Source organism: Colletotrichum truncatum (assembly GCF_014235925.2).
Source record: "Colletotrichum truncatum strain CMES1059 chromosome Unknown Contig_0007, whole genome shotgun sequence".
In the NCBI taxonomy this organism is placed as follows: Eukaryota; Fungi; Ascomycota; class Sordariomycetes; order Glomerellales; family Glomerellaceae; genus Colletotrichum; species Colletotrichum truncatum.
The window spans coordinates 408,640-428,239 of record NW_027222404.1 but is presented as its reverse complement, the minus strand read 5'-3'; the positions used below and the strand labels follow the sequence as shown (position 1 = coordinate 428,239).

At 43.8% G+C, this 19,600-nt stretch overlaps 5 protein-coding genes across 5 annotated transcripts, besides 1 other annotated feature; 2 read left to right on the top strand and 3 right to left on the bottom strand.

The window, feature by feature from the left end:
- Window positions 1–498: 498 nt before the first annotated feature.
- CTRU02_210498 (multicopper oxidase) lies at window positions 499–1,640 on the bottom strand (the record flags this gene model as incomplete). Its single annotated transcript, XM_036732136.1, has 4 exons — window positions 499–621; window positions 681–1,340; window positions 1,406–1,540; window positions 1,590–1,640. The coding sequence occupies 4 exons, from the start codon at window positions 1,638–1,640 to the stop codon at window positions 499–501; spliced, it is 969 nt and encodes a 322-aa protein (XP_036576062.1).
- A 5,570-nt stretch (window positions 1,641–7,210) lies between these two features.
- On the bottom strand, window positions 7,211–8,650 carry CTRU02_210497 (multicopper oxidase; the record flags this gene model as incomplete). Its single annotated transcript, XM_070205459.1, has 9 exons — window positions 7,211–7,231; window positions 7,308–7,388; window positions 7,447–7,577; window positions 7,637–7,803; window positions 7,947–8,014; window positions 8,069–8,108; window positions 8,163–8,183; window positions 8,232–8,361; window positions 8,638–8,650. 9 exons carry the CDS (start codon window positions 8,648–8,650, stop codon window positions 7,211–7,213), a joined length of 672 nt encoding a protein of 223 aa, XP_070060702.1.
- Window positions 8,651–9,359: 709 nt separating this feature from the next.
- Window positions 9,360–11,310, top strand: CTRU02_210496 (conidial pigment biosynthesis oxidase arb2 brown2; the record flags this gene model as incomplete). Its single annotated transcript, XM_036732138.1, has 4 exons — window positions 9,360–9,595; window positions 9,661–10,368; window positions 10,428–11,139; window positions 11,191–11,310. 4 exons carry the CDS (start codon window positions 9,360–9,362, stop codon window positions 11,308–11,310), a joined length of 1,776 nt encoding a protein of 591 aa, XP_036576064.1.
- Window positions 11,311–13,247: 1,937 nt separating this feature from the next.
- Window positions 13,248–13,331: a sequence feature (Short protein (CTRU02_210495, KAL0933696.1) was converted to a misc_feature.).
- Window positions 13,332–14,189: 858 nt separating this feature from the next.
- Window positions 14,190–15,218, top strand: CTRU02_210494 (uncharacterized protein; the record flags this gene model as incomplete). Its single annotated transcript, XM_036732139.1, has 1 exon — window positions 14,190–15,218. One exon carries the CDS (start codon window positions 14,190–14,192, stop codon window positions 15,216–15,218), a length of 1,029 nt encoding a protein of 342 aa, XP_036576065.1.
- Window positions 15,219–17,242: 2,024 nt separating this feature from the next.
- On the bottom strand, window positions 17,243–18,786 carry CTRU02_210493 (hexose carrier protein; the record flags this gene model as incomplete). The annotated part of the gene is made up of 2 exons (XM_070205458.1): window positions 17,243–18,258; window positions 18,303–18,786. The coding sequence occupies 2 exons, from the start codon at window positions 18,784–18,786 to the stop codon at window positions 17,243–17,245; spliced, it is 1,500 nt and encodes a 499-aa protein (XP_070060701.1).
- Window positions 18,787–19,600: the final 814 nt, after the last annotated feature.

Sequence of the window (19,600 nt, the reverse complement as noted above, 5' to 3'; positions counted from 1 at the left end):
CTCGATGTACTGTACTAGGTCGACAGCATTTTGCGCTAGGGCGATCTGAGACATGAGTTGGGAGTGTATAAATTGACAGGTCAATGCGGCTGGATTGAGGATGCTTCAGTGAAGGGCGATTGGGCTGTTGTTGAGCAGATAGTCAAATTGTTGGTACAAAACCGAGCAATATTTGTACTCTGCACATTTGGCTGGTTACGTCGAGCCATGGAAACATCATCCATCATCTGGGAAACAGGGTGTGACAATCACTCGACAAGGTTCCTGCCGTGAAGAGAAGCGTAATAAGAACTGAAGTTGCAAATGTGACTTTCCAATAGCTTGCTAGGGGCTAACAATGATTGTTTCAGTTGGGGCGGAAGACGAAACCTGTACTTCTGGTGCGTTAATTGTTGACGTTATCAAATCACAATGTCACCTCGAAGAGAGCCACATCACCTACGGACTATTACTCACACCATCGGCCCTCTCACACTCGTACCGTGAAGAACTATCAATCTAACCGAACACACCATCGTTCTTGGGCTCAAATTCAACATGAGGGCGATTCGCTGCGGAGCTGGGGAACTCGGCGGGGTCGTTGGGAAGAATGCCCTCCATGATGGGAGCTGACATGCCAAGCTGGGAAGCCACCACGTTAATATAACCCACAAAAATTGTAATAGGGGAAATCGACTTACCGCGAAGTACCTGAGCTTAACCGCGTGAATCATTGTCGCCGCCTTGCCGGTAACCTTGAACCGCAGAACGCTCCAGCCCAAAGGCGGCAAGTCGTGGACCGTAACCAGGCCCGGGCTCCGCAGGTTAAGCGACGATGCCGCAGTTTTGTCCGCGGCAACCGCCTCTTCCACGCTCGCGTACGGGAACTTGGCATTGTGGCCGACGCCAAGGAGCCACGCGGGCTCGGCGTGCTTGTACAAGGGGATTGTATCGTTTAGCTGATTCTCGATTATGAGGTCAACGACACTGCCTACAGGGATTCCTGTGATGATGGGCTTCTCTAGTGGCCTATCTACGTTCGAGCCGACCCCTTGAAAAAGTAACGGCGTCAGAGACGAACGGAAGAGTTGCCATGGCTTCTCGTTGAGGAAGTATTCCGGCACGTAAGGGTCCGTGAGTGAGTACTGCGACCCAGCTGCGAGACGGAAAGTGAAGTCTGCGGATGCCGGGCGGGAGTGGGCGCTTTTCGGTGGCGGAAGTGCAGGGTATGGCGACAGGAACTGGCCTTCCAGAGTCTTGCAGCTCTTTTTCGTGAAACCGTCCGGGAGCACGCAGATGTCTTCCGCGGACGCCGGTTGCGGAAGTTGCATCGGCGCTCCATAGATGGGGCGACGGCTGGCCTAAACATTCGATATCTGTTAGTCCCTATAATTCATACACTTTATGTCGAACAAGTGGCACTTACCGGGTACCGAATGATCGAGTAGCTTTGCAGGTTCTGCAGCTGGCTTGTTGACGAAATGCGGAGGGCGTAGTCGCCTGGTTCCGCATCAAGTTTGATTAGGACAGTGACTCTGCCAGCACTGGGAATGTATACAACCTGTGTATGATTAGGATCATCACATGTTATTGTAAATATTGAGACTGACATCGGTTTCTTCAGGCGTGACGAAGCCGCCGTTGTTCGCAACGACAGTCATTTTATGGTTGTCAATAGATGTGGGTGGCAGGCCTCGCCGGCCCGTCACGTGGGCTGACGGCCGCCACCACTGGTCTTAGCCAGCCTCCACAGCCCTCTAGCTAGTCAGTTAGTTCTTCAACCAACAACACCACTTTTCCCCATTCTAAGCGTTCTATGCTGGTTTCGCCCACAGGTTATAAGCCTAGCGTTATTCTTTCGGAATAACGTCGTTTTACCTATTTATTCTACTTGTCTATCAATTTTCTATTAATTTACGAATTTTTGCGATTTTATTCGCTTTATTTACCTTTCTATGCGATTTTCTCGCTTTCTTTCCTCTTCGCTAACGAATTTCACTTTCTGACGCGATATTGGCTGCCTGGCGCGTACGAATATCACGTAGCACGCGACCGACTACTATAACCTACTAGTTTTCATAGATACTACGGAATTCTACTATAACAATAGACTTTTTAATTATAACTATATTATAACTATAACTTTTACTTTAATTCCTCGTTTTTATAAGAAGTTAACTACTTTAGCTTTAGTTTTTTAAACTAGCTTATTAGTTTCTTATATCTTCTATAAGTATTTATTCTTCCCTTCGATTTACTATATTTCTATAGTCGGATCTTATAATTCTACTTATTTCTCGTATTTTTATATAAGATTCTCCTTCTTATATAATATTTATACTTCTTTAATACTATTTACTTATTAATACTTTCCCTTTCTAATAGCATGCATAGGTAGTAGCGAAAGTAAGCTATCTAACATATAGATACGCTTCTAAAGCTATAGCCTTAGAGAAACGCCTATAATCAAGGTACGACTATAAGTCTATCCTACACTATTATAATACCCTTACTTTTACTTTAAAATATCTTAAAACGATTTTAAGACCGTCTTTACGCCTTTTCCTCGCCTAAAAAGTAAATCTAACTAGAATATATAACGTATACTTATTATAGCAACCTTGCGAGGATACGACTTCGAGATATTCCTCGAGACTAACATCCCTCGCCTTACTAACCCTATCGCTATAGAGGAATAGAAAAGAAACCGTAATATTACGTATAGTCTCCTTATAAACGCTAGCAAATCGGTACTCGACAAGCTTTATACTATAAGTTAGATCGACGATAGAAACCTATACTAATTATAGCAGGCGCTCGAGAAGCATATTCCGAGAATCTTATAAGATACTATAGCTACCCTTATTAACGAGTTTGCTAAGACTACTGCTAACGATTATAAGACTTTTTACGATACTTTTAATCGCTATTACTACCTTAGAAAGCGTATTAAGACTATTTACGGTCGTCTGCTAGACTTTTTCCTTGCTATTTTCCTCCTTAACTTCTTTAAAAACCGACTTCCCGATACGTATAAGCATTTTATATCGAAAGGCGCTACCTATCCTACGTAGAATAAGGTAGCTAATACGATTTATATACTTACCTAAGACGAGGATTAAAAGCATAGTTATGCTACTATTCGTAATATACTTAGAAGTAAGTCTACTAGCAGTAAGGGTCTTGCCTTACTAGCCGTTACTTCTACTATTACTAAGGAAAAGAAGAAGTATAACTATTATAACTATAATTACGAGACTATAAAGTACTATATCGCCTACCCTAATCTTATCTCTCTATACTATATTAACTAGGATAAGTTGATTAAGAAAGTAAGAAAGTATATATATAGCGATCGCTACCGCTAGGATCAGCCTACTTCTATTAATAGCACCTACTAGACTATTATTAAAGCGTTACCTACTATCTTAAGTTAGTCTACCCTTGTCTCTATTACTAGCCTAGCAGTTTTCACTACTACTTACGATAACCTTATTACCTAAGACGATATCGTTCTCGATTCTAGTTATACTACTTTAACCTTTAATAACTTACGATATTTCGTTAAGTATACTAAAAAAAGCGATTTAATACCTTCTACTTCTACTTTTAACGCCTTAGTCCGGTTACTTAGTATAGGCACCGTCTTCTTCTAGACCTAAGACCCTACTAACCTTAACGTTATTTACGATTAGATACTTTATAACGTTAAGTATAACTCTTCTAGCCTAGCCAACTTACTAAGCCTTAGAAAACTTTGTTATAATTACGTAGAATATAATTAACAAACCTTAAGCCTTATATACGTAATATAGTATACTTCTCTTACTAAAGTTTATTAGGTTTCTAATATTTACGTTATTAAGACTTATAATACTAGAAATCATATGCCTCGAGATATTACTATCAGCCTTGCCGCCTTCTAGGCTACCTAGCGACCGTCTCTTAAACTAATATACCGCCGGCTAGTTTACGCCTACCTGTTATATATTATAAAGGCTTGCCGCTATGTTAACATTCGGTTTATAACGTTAGAAATTAACGCCTTTTTCTATAAGTCTTACTATCTTAGCAAATCTACTAAACGGATTAGTCGAGACTACCTACTTCTACTTACGAGTATTAGTAATAAAATTTACCTTGATCTTGTTAGTATTCTTCCCTTATTAATAAGAAGGAACCGTTAGGTTCTATACCTTATAAATAAGTATAGTAGTTACTACTAAGTTGTTTTTCTACCTAACCCTAAGTTTGCTACTATCTTAGTAGCTATTAAGAAATAAGATACTAAATTCTATAGTCTTACTAGCCTTAAGCCTAAGGTTTAGGTTTCTAATAATACTCCCGAGCTAATCAAGGTTTTTAATAACCCCTATTTCGAAGGTACTTGCTATAATACGACTATTACCTATACGCCTTCTATAAACAGTATTATTAAGCATGCTAGTCGTACTATCGTCGAAAGCGCCTAGATATAGCTAATTAATATATCCCTTCTAGAAGAACTATAGGATTATAATATCGATTTAGTAACTTAGATTCTTAACCTCTTGCTTATACCTTCTAAAAGTAACTTAAGCCTTTACGAGATTATAGCGAGAGAGCTAAACTTAGCTGCTAAACGTAAGGCCCCCTATATTAAACATCTCCGAACGTTTAGCTATGCTGCCTATATATATAAGAAGGGCCTTCGACGCCTTATACGCTTTGCTAAGATAGAACTATAAGCAATTAAAGGATTCCTCGTCGGTTATGGTTTTCTTTATAACTATATTTACTATGTTTACCTACCTAATCGAAAGGAGGTTATTCGCTATAGAGATGTTCGATTTCGTAAGGAACCGTATAAGATAGTATTACCTCTAACTACTAGTATACTTAATATTAATAAAATTAAATATAATACTATGTTTATTAAACTAGATATTATTATCTAGTATATTATTTATTAAAAGCTTATTAAAAGTAAAAAACCTATGATTAGTAATCCTAAGCTAGATAAAACTATCGTTAAGAAAGTAATAATACCTACTAATATATATCTTATATCTCTGCTACTAGAGAACCTATTAGAGACTACTATTATACCTCGTAATAACATTACTAATAAATTAAATAATAACGAATTTATTACTTCCGTAGAAATAATAGAAACTAATTACTAAAACCTTAATTCCCTCTCTACAATTATTAAGGAAGTAATAAGTCAACTAGCAAAGTCCTCTCGACCTTACTACGCCTTAGCCTAGCGACTACCTAGTTACTACTAAGCTACTAATAGCATACGCTCTTATACTAAAAAAACCTTCCTATCTACTAATATTCTAGCTTTACTAACTTCTTATTAATTTTCTCTTAGTATACTTTCTATTACTACCTTTTTAAAAGTCTTACCTAATAGCATAGTAATCCCGAAGTCTTACTATAAGGCGTAGAAAAGCCTATAGTAGCCTTAGTAGGAATAAGCCTTTAAACAAAAGATAACTTAATTTTTTAAAAAAGGGGGTTTACGAAGTCGTTTACTTACTACGTAACGCTAAAGTCCTACCTAGTAAGTAAGTATATAATATTAAAACTAATAAAAATAACGAAATCGTATACTATAAGGCTTAATATATAGTTTATAAAAACTATAAGAAAGGTAACTAGTTATTATAAAAGGTTTATACTATAGTTACTTCTACTATTACTACCCGACTTTTCTTCGTAGTTATTATACTTCTCGATCTCGAATACGAAGTATATAATTTCGATACTAGCTTCCTAGCTGCCTCGATTCTAAAAGGGGTTAAGGTATACGTCTAGCCTCCCGCTAGCTATACTACTAAAGATAACAAGGTATAGTTACTATATAAAGTACTCTATAGCTTGAGAAAATTACTACTTTAATAGTTTCGTCTTATTAAAAGCGAAATAAAACGAATTAGCTTTACTATTATTAATAAGGAGGTCTATCTCTTTATTAATTATAAGATCAAAGCATATATACTTATATATATCGATAATAACGCTATTACCGCTCCTAATAAGCAGGTTATAATAGAAGTTTATCGTCTCCTCGAGAAGGTCTATTCTCTTAAAGACCTTGGCAAGGCTACCGATTTTCTCGGTTTCTAGATTGAACGCGACAGAGCTGCTAGTAAGATTTTTGTCTCTCAAGCTAAGTATATAAAAGCAATACTTTAACGATTCGGCTTTAACGGTTTAAATACCGTTAAGACGCTTATAGCGATTATTAACGATCTACTTATTACTTAGGATAAGAACGAGTACTTACTTAACAAATAACAACTTTATATTAAATAGACTAACTACCTTAACTTCCTAGTAGCTAGAACTTATGTTAATATAGCTTATACTATTAATAAATTATTATAAGCGAATTTAAAGCCTTCTAAGGCTTATCTTTATATTATTAAGTACTTATTCTAATACTTTAAAGGTATTGTTTATCTCGGTATTATACTTAGAAGCATCCTTACGATTAATAAGTTAAGGCTTTACGCTATTATAAATACTTCTTTCGCTAATAATAAGCTATTATAAGTCTTAATAAGTAGTTATATTATCTTCCTTGCTAGTATGCTGATTGCTTAGAAGTTAAAGAAATAGACTTTCGTAACTTTAAGTATTATAAAGGCTAAATTTATTAATCTTATACCTATAGTAATTACTATAAAATAGATTAAACGTTACCTTTCCTAACTACTTAGCAAACCTATTACTATGCCTACTATTATATTTACTAATAATACTAATAGCTATAATAACGTTATAAACCTACTTAATAAGGTATAAACCTATTATATCGACGTCCAATATAAATAGATTATATAGGAGGTTTATACTACGAAAAGCATCGAACTCCGGCTTATTAAAGGCGTTGATATAGCTGCCGATAGACTTACGAAGCTACTAGTTACGGTTAAATACAAGGAATTCGTTCGTTTGTTAGGCATAGCGGAAGGATTAGATTAAGAGGGGGATTTTAAGACTATAAGACTATTGATATTGAGACTTCGGGATTCGGAGGATTTCACAGCCTCCTATTAGCTAGGTTTAACCGGTAATTAACTAAGTTTTCTAATAGTTAAGAACTCCTCGGATTTGGAGGAATTAGGACTTTTCCTGTATTTTCCTATTATTCTTTTTCGCTGAGGAGTCTGAGAGGGGGTGTGGGTGGCAGGCCTCGCCGGCCCGTCACGTGGGCTGACGGCCGCCACCACTGGTCTTAGCCAGCCTCCACAGCCCTCTAGCTAGTCAGTTAGTTCTTCAACCAACAACACCACTTTTCCCCATTCTGAGCGTTCTGTGCTGGTTTCGCCCACAATAGACGCGACGACGGAGTGCTCGAAACCGATGTTGATTAGGTTCAACATGATGTACGGTCGCCCCTCTGTCTCGATGACCTAGGCAACGTTAGCTTCTTCTATGCTCCTCTCTGCAGCCTATGAGTGCATCTCTCACCTCATAGTCTGCTTGACTGGGGGTGCAAGTCTCCTGCGGCAACCCGGCTGGCTGTGCGCAGCCTGTTTCGTCGAGATCACGGCCATTCAACTGCTCGAAGCCGGGCTGACGGCAATGAACACGACCCTTGCCTGTTAGACAAGCACCATTAGTTTGGTACAAACTTGTGCGGGGACGCTTCTGCACCTACCATTGACAAGGATCGAATCGTAACAGTAAAACTCTGAACCTTCGGCCTTCATACGCAGCATCTTCCAGCCAGTATCGCGGTGTTGGTGGTTCTTAATCGCGATGTGGCGGACCTCCTTCTCCGCCTCCATGATCTTTCGCAGCTCGATTTCATCATTTGTGATCAACCTGTACGGTCGTGGTCTTGATGGGCTGGGTGCTACGTAGACCATTCCGTAAAGACCCTTCATCATTAAGTCAGTTCAAGTATCTATGTACGGGACAGGTGAGTTAATACATCAGCGGAGGCCGCGGTTGTGTGCTCGGCGTACCAGTTCAGACCCCACGAGCCCGTCGTATCGATAACACTGGTAAAGTTGCCACGAGGAAGGATCGGGAACTGGTCATTATATCAGCCATATGTCTCACATTGGGCGATACCTCAACAACAAACCTGAGAAATTCCGGCCGTACCGTCATTCCAGCTGCCGGTTCTGGACGGAATTGTCAGCAAGGCAAGGCTAGGATGTCCAACGACTCTATCTTACGCTTTGTGGCCGATTCCAGACCTGAAGTTTGTTTAGCAACTAGAAGAAGATGGTATGTGGCGAACATACCAATGAATGGATGACTGGGCATAGACATCGCTCTTGACCGTCAACTCAACAATGTCACCCTCCTCAGCGTACAGCGTGGGGCAGGGCGACTGGCCATTGCAAACGAACATTACTCTCCAGCGGCCGCCATCTAGAGCCCAGTTAGCTATAGCGTTGAAAAATCGAGCTATATGTTACTGGCCTGGATTCATCCACCTAACTCCAGACTGGAGGTTGTACTTGCGAATAAACCTGTCCGGTTTGCTTGCCGAGAGGCCGCCCCAGCTACCAAGCAACGTGTGCTGTAGGGGGTTGCCTCGCCAAAACCCCGCTAGGATCAGAAAACATAGAGCAGCTAAGCCAGAAACCCACACAACTCGGGACTTTTTACCGCTCTGTCCCCTCCCGGCCGATTCAAGTTGCTGACCTTTAGATCCCATTTTGGCACAAATTCAAGAGCTTGCAACAACCAAGGGCTTCGGGAGGTGTGGGACGGCCTGGGGGCACCACAGCAATAAGTAAGAGAGTGCATAGGACGGTGGAAACAGCAGGGAGGGAGGCAAATCCCAATCCCATGGTCGCGTCGTTTCTGACTCTCACTGATTGACAACTGACTAGTTGATCTTTGTTAACTAACAGCATCACTTCTGCGGTGTGACGCCGTAACTTCCGGAGCAACATGACAAAAAGAGAGTGGTCTCCTTGATGCAAAACAGACAGCGACCCGTTAATCATGACTCGATTGTTTCATTATTGGTCCATTGTTATCTCCACGATACCGTTGAAATGCCGAAGACCCTCATCCCCTGGGAGATTTTATGCCCTAAGTCGGGGTCCTGGTCTGAACATTGGGCATAATGTTGGAATCCCATGTTGGAAAAAAAGTTTAAGTTAACGCTAAATGGGCCTAGACAAATGACAGCGTGTGAAGTGCGAGAAAGCGGGTTGTCATTCCTGACTCGGTAACTTGCGACGCTCGCAATCGGCGCGCGGTAGGGATGTCCTTGATATCAACGGAACGGGCTACCGATATGGCGATCAGTAGTACAGCCCCCCGTGAAGAATTGAGCACTTGATATTTGATGAGATGGTCCCGCTTCCGACTCCCTTGTCTTTGCGGAGGCCAGACAAGCTGCCAAAGAAGCCATCATGTTAGCTTACGTTCGGTGTGCGACTTTCTTTCTTCTCGCTGGAGCAAGTCTCGCAGCAGAGACGAGGAGATACAACTTCACCATTACCAATAAGTGGGACAAGGGAGATGGTCATGGTAGGCCTGTATTTGCCATTAACAATGAGACGCCGGGGCCGTTGATAGTGGCGGAAGAGGGTGATGAGATTGAAGTGTTTCTCGACAACCAGCTGGCGTTTGAGACCACTATGCATTGGTAAGTCGTTCAACACACCCGGCTTCCACGAACTGAGTGGATCTTGCGATCTGATCTCTCCACAGGCATGGGATCTACCAGATTGACAGGCCTTGGAACGATGGAGTTCCCGGCGTCACGCAGTATTCCATCCAACCCCGCGATACCTACACCTACCGCTTCACTGTTCAGCAGCAATATGGAAGCTATTTCTATCACGGTCACTTTGGGCCTGCATTCGCTGATGGCATGCGAGGTCCCATCTGGATTGTCCCGGCAGCATGGAGACCAAGACCATATGAGCTCATCTCGTCCTCGCCGGCAGACATCGAGGGCATGAAGCTTGCAGAAAAGAATCCACATCACGTTGTCATCAGTGATTGGAACGCTGAACCCATGGATATCCTGCTCATGATGTACAGGGATACCGGCATTGTGCCATGGTGTAGCAACTCCATTGTTTTCAACGGCAAAGGCAGAACATATTGTCACTCGAAAGACTTGCTTGAATCTGTCGGTGGTCCTGGTAGGGACTCACTAGGCTGCATCCCTCAGGACCGCCAGGCGGAGTTTACGAACCTACAGACCTGCCAAGAAACGTTTGCTGACCTCGAGATCTTTGAGGCGAAGAGTGGTGAGGAGTGGATGTGGATCAACTTTATCCATTCCGGCGCCCACCATGAACTTCAAATCAGCGTGGACGAGCATGAGTTTTACGTCGTTGCTGCTGACGGTGAATTTGTGCATCCCCAAAAGGTCCATGCTGCGAATTGCAACCTTGGTGAGCGCATCAGGTAGGCAATGATCCTTCGACCACTTAGGAAAGTACGAAGAATGTCTGACGGGAGTATAGCATTCTTATCCGCTTGGACCAGAAGCCAGGCGACTACGCCATCAGAGCCACTTCTCTCCGTCGAGAGCAGATCATCCAGGGTCTCGGAATTCTTCGGTATCCCGGCCAGGGCGCCACAGACAGACAAAAGGTCCCCGCCACTAAGCCGTGGGTGCATCTTAACGGGACGCTCATCTCGCCATCATCAGTGGCTATGGACGAGAAGAAGCTTGCACCGTACCCCGCACGCCCGCCCCCAGCCAAAGCCGACAACACGATCAGGTTCTTTGTTAACATGACTGGGCCCAGCAGCTGGGCGCTGAATATTGGCCCTCACCAAGCATTCCGTCAACAGTTGCCGCCGTTACTTTGGACCGAAGAGTCACGTGGTCTTACAACTTACGGAGACGACACTAATAGTGGTTCACTACGCAATGGCACCGTCGTCGACATCATTTTCGAAAATGGCGCCAATGTCACTTCGCAACACCCGTTCCACAAGCATAACAGCAAGGCATTTGTCATTGGCACTGGGAGCGGCGGCTTTCCTTGGCCGACAGTTGAGGATTCCATTCGGGATGGAGGGATGGCAAAGTATTTCAACTTGGTCGACCCTCCAAACCGTGATGGATGCAGGTTGGGCAACAGCACGGGTGACTGGACAGTCATTCGATACGAGATCTCTTTTCCTGCGGCTAGTATGCTCCACTGCCACATGATACATCACTTTGCAGTAAGTGCTTATCGTCCCTATGTATTAGTTGGCCTATTCTAACTTTCACAGGCTGGACAACAAGTCGTACTATTAGAAGGTGTTGAGTCAATGGCACCGATTCCTTTGGCGATGAAGGATAGAGTGCATTCCGATTTCAGAGCGCCTCTTCGCTACGGGCCTTTAGACTAGGTATCCTGATAAGCGCCTCTTGCTAGACCAAAGAAACATGCTTATAGTTAAAGTTGGCAAAAGTCATTGGGGCCAATGTCTAACTTTGTTTTAACCTTAATACATGTGTCGGTGCTGAGAACCCGAAATTGGATGGCATGGCTTATGACGTTTGTGCCCGAGACACCGATGAAACACCTAGAGCATTTTATTGGTGTCAATGAGCATATTTACTTAAATGGGCTATCATCTAGGCACTAGATACACAATTCGCACATCATTCTGATTACCTAGGTCCTGTGGAAAGACGGTGATGGATTTTTCTAGCTTGAAAGGTTGCCCCACGTGTTAATATTGCTCAACAGAAGGTCCGAAACTTTAAATGCCTCAGGCGCATTCACGCCCCATGGATATAGCCAAACTAGATGATGGCATGATTCGATCCAATGAGTAGGTTCCTTGATCTCGATGTAAGCCCATTTGCCAAGTTTCTGCCGACCAAGCTTGAATATTAATCGCTCAAGAAGATGGTCTAGCAATCCAGCATATGTTTCGTACATCTTTCACACTTGCGGTCGAATATACTATAGGTCCCAACTCTGATTGTTGAGCCAACTAGGCCCTAAGCACGGCTTTTCTTTGTCAGTTCATGTTCGGGTATTCTGTTTCCAGACGAAAATGCTGCATCTAATGGTGTCGATCAGCAATATGATTCTGCCGAGAGCCTCATTGGAAATGAAAGAACTTCAAAACTTGACCGAGTGCTGAAAATAAGACAATGATTGGCAGATGATCATGGAAAGAAACGAAGGTTGAGTTTACATGGGTTGTTTAGAACAGGAAGTCGCACAGGTACTTTGATCTGATGCGGGCGAGGTGGGTAGCTGTGAGGAATGTTGCTGTTTCTTATTCAAGTTAAGGACGGAAATGGATAAGACAGATGCGACACTGCCTCAACCAACACGCACCACCTTCATCGGCTTGTCTCGTGAAAATATCAGACGGTTTGGATTATGACACGGCAGTAGTGACTTGGTATTAGCTTGCTTGGGTCAAGCACGCCAATTATAAGCTTTCCAGCCTTAATTCTTGTTACTCGGCCCTAAAGTAAGAACCTAGAAAGCGAGGTCATCCTTTTAAGAGAAGTTTTAAACTCAAATGGCAGAGATACGCACAACTATAAGTGACGAGTAAACCAACAAGTTATGCACGCAATGTCAAAGTTTCCTCAACACCTCACTGTCTGTGAGAAGGCATTCTGACTTCGTGAATGATACGATAGTTGAATGAAGAAAAGCTCACCATCGTTAGGAGAATGACTCAGAAGCTCGCAAACGGTGAATGTCTTATTCTTAATCCACTTTAGGGAGGTGTTGGAGTTGATCAGCTGTTGTGAGGGGGGAGTTCGCGACAGCCGCATTGGGTAATATCGGGATGATCGATACGGATGCATCTTATTCTGTCCCCAATTTCACTTACAACATTCCATCGATGAACAAAAGAGAAAAAGCGAGAAAACAGCACGGTAGTAATGATGTTTGATGGTAATTACGACGATCTAGAGATTTCGCCCCGAGTAAAAAAATTGCATTACCCTCAATTCATGGATCCAGACGGTCTACCTATGACTACATGGTGAACTCAACCGAATGTTGCTCCGGTCGAAATCCAAATTTGACAAGCATTGAAATTGAAGCATCTTGTGAGCGAACATCTTGGAAATCTCAACGAACTAGATAGGTTAAAGCTGCAAGTGCCGTCGGAAATACCGCAATCTTTTCGGGGATACTATCCAAATGATTCGACGCTGAGACAGTTTCACTTTATCAGATACCCTTTTGTCTTGATTAAGTGAAATGCGCTATTTAGATCAGGGTCTTATACACACACTAACAAGAGTATACTCGAAGCCCAATTCCATCTTAAGTTCAGGCCGACCAACTGGCAGTGGTGGGGAATCAGGTATAACCTCCTTCGCGAGCTAGAGCTATCACATACGACCATACCCATTGGAAAACTCGGGATCCCGTCCGCTCTCCCATAGATAAGTCAATGAGGGCCGGATTAGTAGTTGGGTCGGTGACGACCAGCGAATACCTGGTGTTGTATGTTTTTGTGCTTTTTGTTTGGCTTCTTGTTATCTGCAAGCGATGGTGGTGGTGGGCGACGACGATCCCTTCCCGCCGCTAGTATTGCCTTTATGCTTGCTACTGTTCAAATGCTTTTACCGAGCTCTTTTATCTTTTCGTGATCGACACGGTAAAACATAGGTAGATTATCTTATCCCAACTCACTCACACCAATCTAAATTCATTCTATCGCCCGTCATCGATCTGCCTTGCAACTGAGTCGTGAGTTCTTCGTCATCATATCTACCCATTCAAATACCCTCGGCCGGGCTGGACATGATATAATCCTTGGTGAATAAATTGGCCGCCTTGGAATGCAGATTCGCCTTCTAGATGCCTCCTCACTTGGCTCGTGACACTTCAGAGGGTCGAGGCCCCTCCCTTCAGACTACTCGTCCAACTCGGATCTGAGACATTGGCTTGCACTAAGCCCGGTAAGTTCCTCGGAAATATCTTCAACCAAATGAGGAAAACTCTGAGACCCTTGAATGGCCGTTTTCGCAAATATCTCATCTTCTAGTCCGTGGCTTGTGCAGTGATACAGTAGTGCTAGGCGCCACTGGGGAAGCCAAGCTGGCCAAGCTACACTATGCAATAGGACACTACCTTGCCGATCAGCTGAGACAGATGCTTCTCGACTTCCTGCCATATGGCATCTGTCTCGAATGACGTTCTTCTTTGGTGATGCACCGTAAAATATATAAATGATACTTGCTGGGACGTACAGTCTAGTTATGATCTTGCTCGTTGGGGACTCCAGGCCGGAACAACATGGAAGCTCAAGAAGTCAACAACGAATTACTCAAACTCATTCTCACGAAGCTGCATCGTCTAGAAAAGCGCTTCAATGAGATTGACGGCCGTCTCGGCTCGTTTGAGAATTCCATCCCCCCCGCTGCTGGCAGCATTCCCCCGAGTGGTCCGCAGGGCGGCCAACCTCCGAACGTATGTTCCTGCCACATTCCACAACAAGGCTTCCAGAATCCCCAAGTAGACTGGGAACGAAGAGCCGGCTCCTCGAGCTGCAAGCCGTCCATCGACAATGTGCGCAACCGCTTCGAGTTCGACGACCACTCCGAGGTGACGCCCTATGAGGCCGGAGCCTCCACACCCTGCAATGGCAGAAATAACATGGTAGAAGAAGACGACTGCTATTCCGTCTCCATATACCCATATTCGATGCGCACCGTGACTTACACATCGCGACGCGCATCGTGCCCGACACGCCCGCTATCTTTTGCGTCAGACCCGGCGTCTTGCGCATCACGCCCGGTATCCAGCTCTTCGCGCCCAGCGTCCGAATTCAGCATTCAGGCCACTGACATGGGAGAGCCATGCGAAATCCCGGAGCTTCCTTCATTACGGTACGAAGACATACCAAACCCCGAGGAGAGCATCGGATGCCCCAGTGGACGCACCAGCATAAGGTCGTCGTTCCGAACTTTTTCGACGCGCCGAAAGTCCGTTAGCACCGCGCGGACTTCTATTGCGCTATCATCATATTCAGGGAGCCCTCCCAGCCTGGCCTCTTTCGGCAAGATGAGAGGCTCCATCAGGCAGCCGTCCTCTGCGGGCTTGTCGAGCCGCAAGACGTCCATCATTGACACAGACACCACTACTACCACCGGAAACACAACCGATGAAGAAACCCCCGCCCCGGTCGTAGAGAGGATCGAGTGCGCGAAGCCGGAATCGCCGAACATGGGGCGGTTCCTCCAGTCATTCCACAAGGGTGCGAGAGCTTGTGTTTCCTATATTTTCGGACGGAAGGCAGCGACCCAGCAACTCAGAACGTTCTAAAGCTAGGTCTTGAGAAAAGTGCGGTGGTATTACCGGGCTGCTGGTTCAGCCCGAGTGTACTCATATAATCATAATAGTTTATTACGGCCCACTAGAACTTTGGCCATAACGTCCCGCACCCACATTTGGGCACCCCCCACATTTGGGCACCCCAAAAATCATGATGCATTTCACTATATATCAACTTCAGCCATTGATTATATTTAATCTATTGCCACAACAATACTATTTCCCTCAAGAGTAGGTAAATCAGACTTGCTGGATTTATCTGAGCTATCCTCAATTTCGCCCGCTTCAATTTGAGCCTTCCGAATAGCTTTAATGTTGGCAAACTTCGAATTTAGGCTCGTTGTGACCTTCTTCCGCTTCCTAGCCCTAGATGCCTCAACTTCTGCTTCCAGCGCCTCAATCTTTCGCTAAGCTACAGCCAGTTTATAGCTCTGTTTATCAAATCCCTTTTGAACCTTACGAAAAAGTAGTCGTTAAGTATTTCGATTATGCCTAACCTTGTTATATAAGTTAAATTAATCCTATAGCTTAGACTGCTTCGTTAGCGTTAACTAGCATACTGCTAATGTCTCTAATGCTTATTTTTCGCTTGCTATAGTATTAGACAGTCCCTTATAAGGCTAATCGGTCTGTCTAGCTAGTGTTAATAGGTTCCTAAGTAGAAGAAGGCTTATTAGCGGTTTAGCTATGCTTATAGGCTATAGACCTATATATTTCTAACTGCTAATAATATTCTTACTTATAAATGCTATATAGCATGCTTTTCTATAGTAAAGGAGAAAGTTTCTCTTACTTATAATAATGCTAGCGTCTTATTAATCTAGGTATAGAAGCTTTTTCTTATATATAGCTTTTAGCAGCCTAAATACTAACTAATCAAGCAGCTGAAGAACGTAAGATATATATAGCGGTAGGAAGAGTAAGAGTATCTTATTCTTAAAGCAGATATATATAAATTCTGTTATTTTATAGCTATTATGCCTATTAAGAATAAGTAATCTAGACTCTTTAAGGTCTTAGAGTTAGGTTAATAGTATAAAGACCTTCTATAGCTATTTAATAGTAGTAAAATCCGACGTCTAGCTATTTTCTATTACTATAAACTTCTAGCTATTATATTTAGTTAAATCGAGAGGAAACTACTACTATTAAACAGTCTTCCCCTTATATATTATAAGTAGAGGCAATGCCTTGCTAGTTGCAGAGATATACTTAATTAGAAATGTCTAAGCCTAAGACCTAGGCTATTTCTTTCAAATAAAGCGAGTTTCTGATGATCTAAGAACTAATCTATTTGATCCTCTACCTTCTAAAATACCTGTTTCATCTATATTATATCGATTACTTGCTTTGATTGCCTATATCTTAGGTAGAGCGAGATGCTTAAACTATTCCCTGATTATATTAGTTAAGGCATTATTAACATGCTAGGAATTAATTGCTTTGCTTCTCTAAACCTTGATTGATGGATTTCTCTTGATAAATGATTAAACCTAGTTTCTTCCGAGAGGCTGGAAGTCTCTACGTGTCTATAGAATCCTCTTAGCAAAATCCTTAAGCTGTTGATAGGTTGGTGGAAAGCCTAGGGCAGCTTGTATTCGAATCCATTCAGCCAAGTGACTTTCCTAGGTTAGTAATAGCCTCTGTAACCTAGCGAAAGCAACACCTCTTGTTTAGTAACCTTTTATTCTGTTTTATAGTATAGTTCGTAGTATGCCCTTATCATAAGCTGCTTTTTTTATACTACAGCCGCTAGTAACAGCCTTAAGTGCCTTAAGCAAGTCATCTTCGGTATATTAGCGTATATAGGTATAAATAATAAGCATATAAAGTTAGATTATAATTAGTAAAAAGTTAAAAAAGTAGTAAATAGTTAAAGTTGAGGGGTAGTCATGGTGTTGAGCGATTTTTGGGGTGCCCAAATGTGGGGGGTGCCCAAATGTGGGTGCGGGACGTTACAGGTTGAACCAATAAACAATTAATTCCCTTTTTGTAGCATTTCTCAGCGGGCTGGTCTACGCTTCCAGATCGAATGTATTGTATGTGGTTTGAGGTCGCTTGATAGTTGCCAGTGGTTTTGTGGTGTTCGTTCTGTAACCTCCCTCTTGATCAGCACCGCCCCCTTGATCAAAGCCCGGCGCACGATCACCGAACAGCTCGTCCATCTGCTCCAACGACTTTCCCCTTGTTTCAGGGTAAAAGAAATAGTAGCATGTCGCTGCTACAAGGTTGAAGAAGAAGAAGACGTAGAAAAACTTGAATCCCACTGCGGTGAGAGCCTGTGGCGCGAATGAGACCAGGATGAGGTTGACAGTCCAGTTCGTAAATGTTGTCATTGCGTTTCCGAGGGCCCGAATCTCCACGGGGAAAATTTCGGCCGGGTAAACCCAGCTTATAATACCGAGAGGGGTGAAGAAGAATCCAAAGACGAAGTTCATGGCGACCATGCTGCGCAGTTGGTCTGCGTTGTTCCGATCAAGGTATTGGAACTGGATGGCATTGACCAACAGAGCCGCCGCAAGACCGATGGCGGACACAATGAGCGGTCTCACACGGCCAACACGATCCAGCAGCCAGAGGCCGACCGAGTTGTAAATGATACCGAGGGCGCCATTAATACCAATGATCATTAGCGATGTTTGAGTGCCGATGCCCAAGAGCTCGTAAATCCTAGGTCCGAAATAGTTGATGACGTTAATACCGGACAAGGGAGAAAATGCCTGGACGCCGCAACCCAGAATCAGGCGTTTGCGCCAGGAGGGCCTAGTGAGAATCTCTTTCCAAAGGTTCCAATTCTTGTTGAGGGTAGACTGCGTCCGGACAGCGAGGCGGATCTCGTTGTACTCGACCTCAACCACCTTCTCGTCAACGCCAATGCGCAGCTTATCGAGGCCTTGACGCGCCTCGTCTTGTCGTCCCTTTTCCATGAGCCACCGAGGGGACTCTTGGAGGAAGAAGATGCCCACTGCCAGGACAATCCCAGGGATACACTGGAACGCCAGGGGGAAGCGCCCTTGAGGTCGGTTAGCATATACACCGAGAATAATCGGCTGTGAAGCTTACATGAAAAGTCATCTTTCACAAACGAACACCCATAACCCAGCCACTGTGCGACCAAGAAGCCCCAGCTCAGCATCCACTGCAGCAGGCCGGACAGTTTACCTCGATGCTTCGCTTCAGAGAGCTCCGAGGCGTACATCGGAATCGTCGATGTGAGGATCCCGATCGCGACGCCGCCGATGAATCTCCCGACTATAAGAGTAAGAAGGTTCCGTGAGCCAGCCTGGAGCGCAGATCCCAGGCCGGAAATAACAGAACCTAGGAAGACGGTATTCCGACGTCCCAACCAGTCGGAGAACAGCATGTTCACCATCGTTCCAAGGATAGCTCCTCCTTGGAACGATGATACAATGCCCCCCGCAATGGCATCGGATGGGTGAAAATAATCTTTGAATGTCTGAAGGGCGATGGTAGACGTGATGATGCCCGAGTCGAAACCGAAGAGAAAGCCTCCAGTGGCCAGGAAGGCGGCCGAAAAAAGAGTTACATGACGACCCATTGAAGCTATATAATAACGGTGTATTTATCGTGTTTTTTATAAATCGACCTTCTTATATGCACCCCACATTAACAAAGAGAACAACAAACAAGGCGAGCGGTTCGAGTTACAATCAAGAGGAGCAAGATCAGCTCAACGGTCGGTTTTTTCGCCCCAATGCACCAACGGCTGGACTCTTTCTTTTCTTTTTCGAGATGAGGAGGAGACGAAGAAAAGGCGAACGGGGCTTCAAGTGTGTTATTCTCTTTCACATGCCGCCCGGAACAGGCCTGTGCGACCAAGTTCCCTCGTTAGAGTGTAGAGATCTACCTACGTGACGTGGACGTTTTAAGCATGAAACTTTGCGGCTCTGTGAGCCATTCACGGTTTCCTGTTTCGAAGAGGTTGCCGAAATAGAGTTGCCGTCTGAGATGATATTTGCAGCTCTTACACCCGCTTCCGAAACCCGTGACCGAAACGTTGTTTCTTCTGATGTTATTCAGATGCATGTACTATTTTCGGCTTGATGCCGTCATCTTTTCTGCCATCTGGTCCCTCCCATTGGGTTCCCAGGATGCAAGCCTTGCAGTGTGATTTACGGCGCGCTTCTTTGTAAGAACGGCAGTCATTTTTTTTATGTATTGTATGTATCGTGAATAGGTTGTTTCTCAACGCAGACAATGCAAAACGGAAACGCCTCGGATATGAAGCCGTTTTTTATCGGCCGATCATCCTTATGTGTCAGCCCAAGACAAACAGCGTTGTCCCCAGCCAGAGGGAGCGCGGCCACAAGGCTTCATCCCGCATTTCGCCAATAATACCCCGTTTAGTGCCA